This window comes from Trichosurus vulpecula, chromosome 4, assembly GCF_011100635.1.
Source record: "Trichosurus vulpecula isolate mTriVul1 chromosome 4, mTriVul1.pri, whole genome shotgun sequence".
In the NCBI taxonomy this organism is placed as follows: Eukaryota; Metazoa; Chordata; class Mammalia; order Diprotodontia; family Phalangeridae; genus Trichosurus; species Trichosurus vulpecula.
In genome coordinates, this window is record NC_050576.1 from 194,756,604 (window position 1) to 194,769,288 (window position 12,685).

The window sequence follows — 12,685 nt, forward strand, 5'->3', positions numbered from 1 at the left end:
AACTGAGGCAGATCTCAGAAAGATAAATGATATTTATTAGCAGGATCATGCTACCTGCCAATAAATAGGTCAACGGATTGCCTCCATTAAGGCCAAAGATGCCTAGCAAGAGGACAGTTCTCTTTATACAGGGGTTTGGGGGAGCACAGAACAAAGAACAGAGCAGGGTAATGACATCATGGAATTAAAGGCACCATGTTTGGTTATGGAGCTGAGGTACAGGGAACAACATGACTGATTGGAAATTTGGTAATGGGGGCTAGCAATGACCCTCCCCTTCTTCTCCCATGAGACTAAGAAGTGCTCTTTGTTTGAGTCCAGGTGAGAGATAGTGGGCCAGACTTTTGGGCAGCAAAATAGACATCCTTGAATGATAGCTTTATGGAGTAAAAATATCAGGCCCAAACTCCCTTGCTTTCTCACACATTCCCTGAGATCAGTTAAATACATTAAGGCAAGGATAGATGGATTTTTAAATTAAATCCATTACAGGCCAGCTGAACTCTGAACTAAGTTCAGAGACAAAGAATCATGACTTAAGCAGTTATAGGACAAAATCAATTACTTGTAAATAGGATCAATAAGAAAATTATACAGGACCAATTTTAATCTTTTCAACTAGGAATTTACTGTGCTTCTCCATTGCTATTCTTACAGCTACAACCCCCTGTAATATCTCACTTGAGCAGTTTTTTCTTTCTTTCTCTATTTTGAATGCAAATCCCTCTCAGTTAAATCAAATACAGGCTTTCTGACTCTCAGTAAATGCACTCCATCCATGGCTAAGAATAAATCAGTCCTATATGTTGAATCCTGGTGACAAATCCAAATCCTAGTCTTTAACACCATCTTCTCAACCAGCTTTTCAAAGTCCATGTTCTCTTCTCTCTCTTGAAGCCTTACCTTCAAATGGCAGCACTCATGAAAATACCACATGTACCCCAAAGGTCCTCAGTTTCCTGCCTCAGACTTCATAATCGTAATGTGATCTAGGTTTTTCCTGGAAGTATTATTTCATGCCACCATACCACAAACCAACAGAAGTGGATATTAATTTTTGAGGGTGACAAGTCTCGGGACATGCTAGACACATATCCCAGAAAGATAGATTACTTCTAGATCGTTCATAAGAGGTCAGCAAATGGTCATCATGATACTCCTTGACAGAGAGCCATAAGACTCATCTTTTATTGCTGTGACTCGCAGTTCAATATTTGCTCTCCAGGCAGAATCTGTGGGTTCTCATTATCCTTCCATGGATCATGGAAACAACTTCTTTCTCAAAAGCTCAGTTCTAGTCTATTTGGAAAGAGCTTTGTTATGAACTTCAGTGGCTAAGGAGTCCCATACTTCTTTTTGTCACATTCTTCTACTCTTCAGCCTTCTGATCCAGAATTATTCAATTGTCTCTAATAAGCCAAAAACCTAGAGAGTCTTTTCCTAGCAGCGTATAACAATTACTTGGCTCCTGAAGAGATGGACAATGCAATCTCTGTAAGTCTCTGGAACTCGTCCTTGCCCTCCCCACCTGCTGAAACCAAGACCTTCACTTCTCCCTCACTCTTGCTGCTAACTTTTGTGGAAAACTGCATGTCACACCTGTTCTCTCCACTTGATTCTTTCTTTTTGTAGAAGATATGGGGTAGAGGAGAGAAGATAGTTTTCCTAAACATTTCCCTCCCCCTTTTTCTGGAGCTTTCCCACATTTCCTATTTGCCTTGTATTTGATCTACAATTAGTAGCCATCTATTTTCTGTGTGAATGACCTTTGGAAAAACCCACTTTCCAGCCCCTCATTACCTGTCCTTTCACTATTAATCAGATCTCAGATCCTGCCATCTTGCATCCCACCTCTTCACTCACCACTAAGCAACAGGATAGTCATTTGAATCCAGTTTACTTTATTTCTTAGTTTTCTGACAAAACAACCCAAAACAAAGCTGTTCAATTCCCATTCTCAAAATCCTGGCAACTAATCTAAAGTAGATCCTTGTAGGGTCCCTGTGAATCAAAGCATGGGGACCACATCAGTAATTCTCATCTGGACCCTTTAGGATGCTCACCCTCCAAAGATCTTAAAGCCCATTTCAGGATCATTTCAATTCCACAAACATTTTTGAAGCCCCTTTTATGTGCAAAGCATCAGGGCAACCAAAGACAAAACCACCAGTTCTTGGAGGAATATAGTGAGTACACAAATAAGTAAACACAAAGTGATTTCAAAGGTATAAAAAAATCCAAAGGCTAGGACTCAATGTAAATCACTTGAAGAGTCAGGCAGCTTGTAGCAGCTCTCTCTAAGTCATCTTTGCAGCATTCGTTTTCCAGTTAGTATTCTTTGGAGGCAGCTAGGTGATACCAGGGCTAGAGAGCTTGACCTAAGTTCAAGGATATGAACAGGCGGTTTTCAGATAAAGAAATCACAGCTATCCATAGTCATAGAAAAAAATGCTCTAAATCATTACTGATTAGGGAAATGAAAATTAGAACAACTCAGCTCATATCTATAAAATTGACTAATATTACTGAAAAGGAAAATGATAAATGTTGGAAAGGTGTGGGAAAATGGGACACTAATGCACTGGTGGTGGAGTTGTGAACTGAGAGCAATTTGGAACTATGCCCGAAGGGCAATCAAACTGTGTATACTCTTTTATCCAGCAATACCTCTACTAGGTCTGCATCCCAAAGAGATCATATAAAAAAGGGAAAGGACCTACATGTACCGAAAAAATATTTAGAGCAGCTCTTTCTATGGTGGCAAAAAATTGGAAATTGAAAGGATGCCCATCGATTGAGGAATGGCTGAACAAGTTGTGGTATATGAATGTAATGGAATACTATTGTGCTATTTAGAAATGATAAGCAGGTAGATTTCAGAAAAACCTGGAAAGACTTATATGAACTGATGCAAAGTGAAGCAAGCAGAACCAGGAAAACATTATACACAGTAACAGCAACATTGTGCCATGATCAACGATGAATAACTTAGCTCCTCTCAGCAATACAATGATCTGAAACAATTCCAAAGGACTCGTGATAGGAAATGCTATTCATATCCAGAGAAAGAATTGATACAGTCCGAATGCAGATCAAAGCATACTATTTTCATTTTCTTTATTTTTTATGGTTTTTTCTTTTGGTTTGTTTCTTCTTCCACAACATTACTAATATAGAAATATGTTTTACGTGTCCAAAATGCAGCCTGCGGGCCACATATGGCCCTCAGTGCGATTTATGCAGCCTGCCTACAAGCATAGAAATTTACATAAATGCTTTAGCAAAGGAAGCTGAGCTACAGCAGAGCTCTCACTAAAATGGCAAATCAAAATATATTGTCTATTGTTTCAATAAAAACCTAAGGTTGGACAGCCCTGTTTTACAAGATTGCACATATATAACATATCAAATTGCTTACCATTTTAGGGCAAGAGGAGGAAAGGAAGGGAGGGAGAAAATTTGGAACAGAAAAATTTTCTTAGATGAATGTTAAATGTTGGCTTTATATGTAATTAGAAAAATTTTTTAAAAGAAGACCTAAGTTCAACTCTGGCTGTGTGACCATGAGCAAGTCACTTAACCTCTGTCTGCCTCAGTTTCCTCACCTGTAAAATGGGAGAAATAATAGAACATCCCAGGATTGTTGTGAGGATCAGATAAGATAGTATTGTAAAGTGTTTTACAAACCTTAAAGCATTATGTAAATACTATTATTATTTTCTTTGCTAATTGTTCCCTCTCCAAAGAAAATCTTAGAGCATGCACATTTTAAAATAAAGCATTTCATTCCTTTAATTTTTGGTGCATATTCATATTAGATTTATGATCATTTAATAAAAACATCAACTCCATAGTATCTTTTCAAAAACATTAAAATCTTTTTAATGGTAGCAAATAAGAATTCTAAGTTTTGGGGTTAATTCAATGAAACTTTAAGCCCAAGAACTCCTACTCTAGGAAAAAAAATACCTTTCCCAAAACATGATTGTATAAGTGCCTTTAGACTCACCAACTAAATATTTTTGCTATTTGATTTGTATATTTAGGAATCGAAAATGCCTGTAACATTATCACCAGCATCATTGATGGGAAAATCAAGAAGGATTATCTCCCAGAAACCATGCAGAGCTTTGGGATTGAGTTAACAGACAAAGAGCTTGAAGAAGCCTTGGAAACAACTGTCCTTGATGGTGGGTCAGGCATTGGTCATGTTATTTCCTTAGAGTATTTAAATACACATGTTCTCTTTAGGATAGGGACTCTTAACCAGGCAGTCCATAAACTTAATTTTAAAAAATATTTTGATGGCTGTTTTCCAATATAATTGGTTTCCTTTGTAATACTGTGTGTTTTATTTGGGCAGCTCGATAAAGCAGACTTAGTTAGGAAGGCCTGAATTTGAATCCTGCCTCAGACACGTATTAGCTGTGTAACCTTGGACAAGCCACTGAACTATTCCATGCCCTAGTTTCCTCATCTGTAAAATGGGGATGATAATCACCACCCCTTCCTTTCAGGGTTGTTATGAAGATCCAATGAGATAATAATTGTGAAGCACTTAGCACAGCGTCTGGCACATTGTAAGCACTACATAAATGTTAACTAGTATCGTTATTACTGTCTTCACCAGAATGCCAAATGACACAAAAAAGGTAACCCCTGCTTAGTGGCAAAGCTAACATTTCAGTCATATCTTCAAATCTGGGAGACTTTATGCATAAAATCTCCCTAGGACTTAGCTACTAAGTCATAGAAAGGCATAATTAGTGATGGGAGAGGGAGTTTCCACACCAAGAGTTCCTTACTTTGACCTATACTCAGGTTTCTACAAAGTTGGAAGTTTGAATAAGGTGACTGTGACAATTACAGGTTGGGTGTCCTTGTTTTTCTTCATAAAAAGGAAAGGTCACATAAAGTGAATGCAGAGGGAGGTTCTGTGGGAGCCCTGGTAAAGGACAGGGTGAAGGAGTGACAGAGGTGAGCTCACAGGAGGGCCATTGATAGGGAAGTAGCTACCTCTACCCTGATACCTATAAGGCACCTGAATACTGCCCAAATGTTAATGCCTTACTGGAACCTTTTCTGGTTTCAATCAGCTTACTATACTTTTAATTATTAGGTATTAACTTGAAGTCATTTATCACCATTCATTTGCTTTTAGATATTCAGTCCCTACAGTTGTATCTCATAACTCAAGGAATTTGAGGAAGGGGCAAGATCACATAAGCTTTTGAGTTGGGAATGACATTGTGAGTCCTTCCTGGGCTTAAACTAGTCTAGAAAGTTGAAGAGAATCTATAGAGTGAGGTTTGGCTTGGTTTTTTCTCTTTTGTTCTATGACTAGGCTCTTTCTCCTCTCTCTGTTTCTCTGTCTCTTTCTCTTTCTGTCTCTCTGTCTCTGTCTCTGTCTGTTTCTCTCTCTGTTTCTCTGTCTCTGTCTCTGTCTCTCTCTCTCTCTCTCTCTCTCTCTCTCTCTCTCTCTCTCTCTCTCTCTCTCTGTGTGTGTGTGTGTGTGTGTGTCTCTCTCTCCTCCCCCTGTCAATTAACTGATCAATCAGACAGAGAATATTTCTTCATTGCTTGCCAGTTACTGGGGATACAGAGACAACAATCAGATCCTGTCCTCAAGGAGCTTACGTTTAGTTGAAGGAAAATTGAATTGAAGGACAGTTTATGCATAGAACTCTATGTGGAAGTTGTATACACACATATACACTCATACACACACACGCACGTGCACAGACACACACACACACACACACACAGACACACACACACACACACACACAAAACTAATTCCACCAAGTCATCTCACAAAGAATTTAAGGGTAATTTATCCATTGGACCCCCTACTCTAGTGGCTTGGAATCCCTTAGAAAATTGTATATTTGTTCTGCTTAGTAGATAGGAGGAGGTGATTGTCTTCATTACTAAAAATCAGTCTGTGAGTTCTGTGAGAAGGATCTTTCTAATAATAATTTCTAACAATAATTGAATATATACATATCTTTTCTTCTAATCTCAGCTAAAACCCTTCCTTAAGCAAGAAGCCTTTCCCTGTCCTAGTAGATACAAGTACATTCCCTCTGACATTACCTCTATCTAACCTTGTAGATATCAATACTGAACATATTTTGCTTATACATAGTTGGCTATGTGTTGTCTTCTCCATTAGCTCATAAGCTTTTTAAGGGCAGTCACTGTTTTTTCCATTCTCAGTGCTTAACATAGTGTCTGACATGTGCTTAATCAATGTTCATTGACTTGATTTGACTTTTGACATTCTACACATGAAGTCCATATGTGGTCCCTAAACCTTTTGAATTTGGGTCATATACTAGGGGAACTTTCCACCCAAAACTCTCAGAACTAAAATGTAAGTACAGGGATGATAAATCAAGAGGCATCCAGTGGCTCAGTAGATATAGCATTGGGACTGGAGCCAGGAAGACCTGACTTCAAATCCAGCCTCAGACACTTTCTAGCTGTATGACCCTGGACAAGTCACTTAACCTCTGAGTGCCTGACAAAGTGGACCCACCAGATCCACAGGAGAAGGAAATGGCAAACCACTCCAGTGTCTTTGCCAAGAAAACCTCAAATGGAGTCACAAAAGATCAGACATGTCTGAAACAACTGAACAAAAAAAATCTTTCTGTAGAAAAGAAAAAATCAACAGCAGAAATTGTGGCAGCTGTTGATTAGACCATGGTAGTTCCTTTGGATAAAGTAGATATGCAGTAAAATTTCAGTAAGGCAAATTTAGAGGAAAAGTTATGTGAGGTAGTGCAAGGCTTGCACTAGAAAATACAGTCTATAGCCTCTTATTAACAGTATAAGTAGTTTGTGGTGGGAGCATTTGATAAGGGCTTTTATATCAGAGTATTATATATTTGTTTAATTTTCAACATATTATTTGATCTATGTTCTATCCAAATATAGACTCTATAGGAAGCCATGTTACATTGCACTTCAAAAATAGAATGTAAGAGCCTTACTTACAGTTAATAACTAACAAGAAAGGTTTACAAGGCACAAGAATGCATTTAATTTATTAAAAAAATAAACTTTGCAGAAGTCTTCTTAATAATAAATATTTTACCAATGGCCAGCTTAACATATATATTTCTATATGGCATTTTTGCTCAGTTAATTGAGTATCCTGTATTCCCTTGAATGTACAAATGCCCCTGAAGACTTTATCCCTAAACTGAAATCCCTTGGTGATGGAAAAAAATGAATAGGCATCAACAGAAAATAATTATATAGAACCTACTATATGAAAAGTATTTACTATGTTAATGTTTATTTCAATTCAAATGAAGATGTTTTATTCATTTGTATAATTACTGTTCTCTGTCTTTGGTACCGTCATTGTCAATCAATGTATACTAATTACTTTTTGGTATGTATTAGTAAAAGCATGATTATAAGCCCCACTTGGGTTTTGTACAAGTCACAATTAGAGGAAAAAATCCTATATTTGAACTGAAACCCAAAATAACCAGTAAGCATTTTTAAGCATGTGCCAGCCAGGTGGTAGGGATGGATATCAATAAAATGAATGAAATAATCTCTACTAGCAAAGCATTGTCATGCTAATGGGAGAGACAACTGCTACATATATAAATATATCCAGAATAAAGCTAACAAGAATAAATACAAATAAATACAAAATAGTTAAATACAAGTTGTTTGGGGATAGAAGAGATCAGGAAGTCATGTAAATTGTCATGCTTGAGTGGCATATTGAAAGAAGAGATGGATGCTGGGAAGCAAAGGTAAGAAAGGGAGTGCTGTCCAGGCATGACAGACAGTCAGTGCAAAGACACAAAGATGGAGTGTCATGTGTGAGGAACAGAGAGAAGTACAGTTGGTTGGGTGGCAGATTTCAAGGTAGCAAGAAATATATAATGGATGTGAAAAGATAAGTTGGGTCCAGGTTGAAGAGGGCTTTAAAAGCTAAACAGAGGAGTTCATGTTTAGCTCTAGAGCAATAGAAGCCAGTGGAGTAGATTGAGTAGGAGAATAATATGGCCAGATCTTTCCTTAAGGAAAATCACTTTGATAACAGTGTATAGGATGTATTAAACTGGTGAGAGCCTTGAGTGAGGGAGGAAGCTAAATTATGAAGCTGTTGCAATTCCCTAAGTGAGAGGTGATAAGGACCTGAACTAAGATGGTAGCAGTGTGTGAGTAAGAGAAGACAGATGAGATGTGAGAGATGTTAGGGAGGTGGAAATGGTAACATTTAGCAGCTCATTAGATATGTAGGGTGAAGAGAAAGTAAGGAGTCATGGATATTGGTGAGATTATGAATCTGGGAGACTGGAAGTGGTAGTGATTTGGAAGAGGCAGAGGTTGGGCGAGAAAGATAATGAATTTCATTTTGGAAGTGTTGAATATGAATTATCTCTGAGACATTCAGATTTAAATGTTCAGTAGGTAGTTGGTGATGTGAGACTGAAGCTCAAGGGAGAAACCTTAATGGATATGTTTATTTGTGAATCATTTTCATAGAGATGATAATTAAATCCACAGGAACTGATGAGATAAGTGAGAGAGAGCGCAAGGTTAGAAGAATAGGAGGCCTAAGACAGTTTGAGAAAATACTCATGGCTGGGGACTGTGATAGGGATGATAAGTCAACAAAAAAGACAGAAGAATCAATCAGACAAGTAGGAGGAGAACCAGCAGAGAGTCGTCCCACAAATGCCCAGAGAGGATAAAGTACTCAGGAGGGAAATGGTAGTCAGTAGGGTTAAATGTAACAGAAAGTAAAGCAGTTTAATGCAGAAATAAATGTTTTCTGTTCTTGCAGAAATAAGCGCAGAATTTTGTTTTACAGGAGTTGACTGTAATTGCGGGTCACACTTAGCTTGGGGCTTTTCTAAGTGAAAGCTTTTACCTATCTAAATAGAGAATTATTTGTTTCTATGCCTTTAACACCTTCTTGAATTCACTAGTATGAGGTTATAGAAGCATAAATAATATGATAAAGTAGTTTCTAAAAATAGGAAAAGCTAAGGGCATGGGAAGGAACAATTCTGAAGTTAATTTCTGGAACTACTTTTTAATCAATTATTTTGTTTGGTTTGGGAGGTTTTTATTTTTTAATTTTTACTTGATTTTTGTTTCTAATTCCATATACTTTCCCTCCCTCTACCCTTCCCGCACCCATTAAGAAGGCAAGAGATACAATACCCATTATAGATATATTAATCATTTCAAAACATTTCCGCATTACCCATGTTCCAGAAAAAAAAGGCAAGAAAAATAAAAGGGGAAAAAATCGCTTCAATCTGCATTCTGAGTCCATGAGTTCTTTTTCTGTAAGTAGGTAGCATTCTATGTCATGAATCCTTTGTAATAGATAATTTTATTGATCAGAAATGATCTTTCATAGTTGATTTTCCTTATGATTTCTCTGTTACTGTGTAATTGTTCTGGATCTACTCACTTCACTTTGCATCAGTTCATATAGGTCTTCCCAGGTTTTTCTGAAACCATCCCCTTTATCATTTCTTACAGCACAGTAGTTTTCCATCACATTCATATACCATAAATTGTTCACCCATTTCCCAATTGATGGGCATTCCCTTAGTTTCTAACTCTTTGCCACCCCAAAGAGAGCCACTGTATTTTTGTACATATTGGGGTTCTTTTCCTTTGTTCTCCTTGGGGTATAAACCTAGTAGTGGTATTTCTAGGTCAAAGGATATTCACAGATTTATAGCCCTTTTAGTATGGTTCCAAATTGCTTTCCAGAGCAGTTGGACTAGTTTACAACTCCACCAACAGTGCATTAGTGTTCCTATTTTCACATGTCATCTCCAGCATTTGCTTCATTTTCTATCATCTTGGTCAATCTGAGGGGTTTGAGGTGGTATATCAGAGTTGTTTTAATTTTCAGTTAGCTAATTATTAGTGATTTGGAGCATTTTTTCAAATGACTATTGATAGCTTTGATTACTTCCTGTTCCTATCCTTTGGCTATTATTAAAAGGGGGATGGCTCCTATTTTTATGAATTTAGCCTTGTTACCTACATGTTTAAGAAATAAGAACTTTATCAAAAAAAAGTTTTTGTTTTATTTTTTTCAGATTTTAAAACTTTTTATTTGCATATTTAAAAAATTATGCATTCCAATATAATTATTGGAATCATGTGAACAAAAAAAATGGCACTCTGATTAACTGCATTTTACAGCTTGCCAGGACCTTGGTACAGCTTTGCATTTTACTGTTAACTAGATTTCCACCCGGGTTCTTCTTTTCACCAACATGAAAGCTCTTTTTTAAAAAAAATTTTTTAATGCCACCAGGACCCAAACTAGCCAGGACAGGCAGATAGAAAGAGGCAGCTGGCTCAGCCTTCATTCAATTCAGTGTCAGTAGTTCTTTATTCTTTTGATGTTAAAAGGGGCAGCACAGTCATTTACACTTTATCCAACCTCTTTGCATCTTATGAAGTTAAACAGCTAAAAGAAGTAAAATTAAGAAGGCAATGCTTGTGGAATGTACAGTGCATATTGGCAGGGCAGATTTCATTATGATTCACCCACTTGGTTCTCGTTTCTTTTGATGGCAGTGGGTTTTTTCTCTTGTGTTTCTGTCTTCTTCAATTTAGACTTTTCGAATTTCTGAATCTTGGTCATATCTGGTTTGTCAGACATTTTTGTATATTAAGCAGTGATGGGCAGGGCGGATGAGTAAGTCAGATCTCCAAGGTGGCAGCTCTGAATTGTCTATCAGAAAAATTTGCTGCAAAAACTTTTTCCCGGTTTCTCACTATTCTAATTTTGGCTGCATTGGTTTTGTTTGTGCAAAAAGACAGCTTTTAATTTAGATTTATTCTATACAACTCAAAGGAAAGTGAAGGATTTAAAGGTCACAAGATAATTACCAACCCTCTATTTTCTTTATAATTTCTATAGCTTCTTTTATAAGGTCCATTTATAATCTCTCCATTATAATACGTTATTGTTTTCCCTTTTGCAGAAAATGACATGTTGCATTTAAGGACCTTTATTGAGGTTTTGACCAAAAATCTAAAGTTTAATGAGAAAAAACGTGAGTATGAATTTCAAAAAAGAGATAATTTATACCTAGACAGTCCCCTATCCCCTTTCTCTTCAGTTAAGTGACTGTTCAATTACTTGTTAAATGGGAATTTAGCATAAATAGCAACCACTTTATATACCTTTTTTCTGTTTTAGAATGAATTTTGAGATAATCAGTGTTAATTGATCAATTACTTTGTATAAGAGATTTTGTTAGCTGCTATTAGGAATATATAGATATATCTGTCTTGGTCTCCTCAATAAACTTATAGTCTAGCTGTGGAGGCATAGCATAAATGCAGAAGAGTTAATTAACGACATAGTTAAATAATAATCCCATTACACGAGAGGACATAATTATTTCCCAAAAGGTAGCAACAGTAAGTGTTATGAGCTGAGAGAAGAAAGAGATCTCTCTGGGCTGGAGAAGTCTGGGAAAACATCTCGGAAGAAGAAGAGGGACATGAGCTGGCCTTAAAGGCTAGATAAGATTTGTCAGCTCAGGCTCCAGGGATGATAAATTCTATTCAATGAGTCAGATGACAATCAGGACAAGCTAAGAAAAATTATTTACTGGCTAAACTATTGCTTCCAATCCTAGGCCAACCCAGATTCATTTGAATAATGGGCCTCTTTTTTCTTCTGCCTTAGAAATTTTTTTAGTCACTGAACAATGGGGATGAAGTCAAAGGGGAGGGATAGGTAGCAAAGGAATTGGTTTTTGTTTGCCATGCTTCTGAAGTACTTAAATACACTTTGAGAGGCTCTGAAGCCAACCTGTTTAATTTGGTCCATATAAATTTTGACAACTGATGCAGAGGAATTCTCTTAAGTAGAGCTATGAGCCAGTGCTTGTCCTTTTTTTCCCACCTGGCTATAATCTGAACCCAAGGAGGCCAGGATAATATCTTGAGTCCCCAGTACTTCATTTGAACTTCATGATGTAGATAGGCAGAAAAATGCACAAAAGAATATCCAACCATCAAAAGCCAGCCCTGGGCCACAAACCATATGTAGTCTGGTAGCTTGTGACTAAATGCCTAAACTTGAATCTAAACAGTTATCTTCCACTAATTGTCAATCAATTTACGTCAAGAAAAGGAGGCTTAGTTTAAAGTCCCAGAGATGCTTAGCCTGGGGAAGAGAAGGCTGGAAGGTGGGGAGGAGGGCAGACAGAAGTTGGAATATGGTAGCTATTGTCAAGTCATCAAGTATTTGAAGGACTGTAATGTGGGTGAAATATTAGACTTGTTTTATTTGACCCTCAGGGGGCAGAATGAGGAATAATGGGTAGAAGTTGTGAAGACACAAATTTAAGCTTGATGTCAAGAAAAACTACCAGTTAATGCTATCCATAAATGGAAATGAACTGTGTTGGGAGATAATAGTTTCCCCTTCACTGGAGGTCTACAAACAGACTATGGGTGACCCTGTATTGTCTAGACTGTGGTGAGGATTAATGTGAATTAGACAAGATCATCCCTAAAGTTCCTTCCACCTCTAAAATTCTGTCATTCTGTGGAGTTTCTGAAAATAGTTCACACTTTAAATACAGCTTTGTGTCTCTTTTTTGGGGGGCAGTGGGGATTAATTGCTGTTTCGTTTATGACAGCTTAATAAAAT

The 12,685-nt window shown here is 37.2% G+C and overlaps 1 protein-coding gene across 1 annotated transcript in view; it reads left to right on the forward strand.

The window, feature by feature from the left end:
• EFCAB13 (EF-hand calcium binding domain 13) overlaps window positions 1-4,371 on the forward strand; it is a 196,437-nt gene extending 192,066 nt beyond the window's left edge. The window contains exons 56-57 of the mRNA XM_036755639.1: window positions 4,047-4,190; window positions 4,364-4,371. Coding sequence (XP_036611534.1) covers window positions 4,047-4,190; window positions 4,364-4,371 — 152 coding nt within the window. The remainder of the gene's footprint in view (window positions 1-4,046; window positions 4,191-4,363) is intronic.
• The last annotated feature ends 8,314 nt before the right edge of the window (window positions 4,372-12,685 follow it).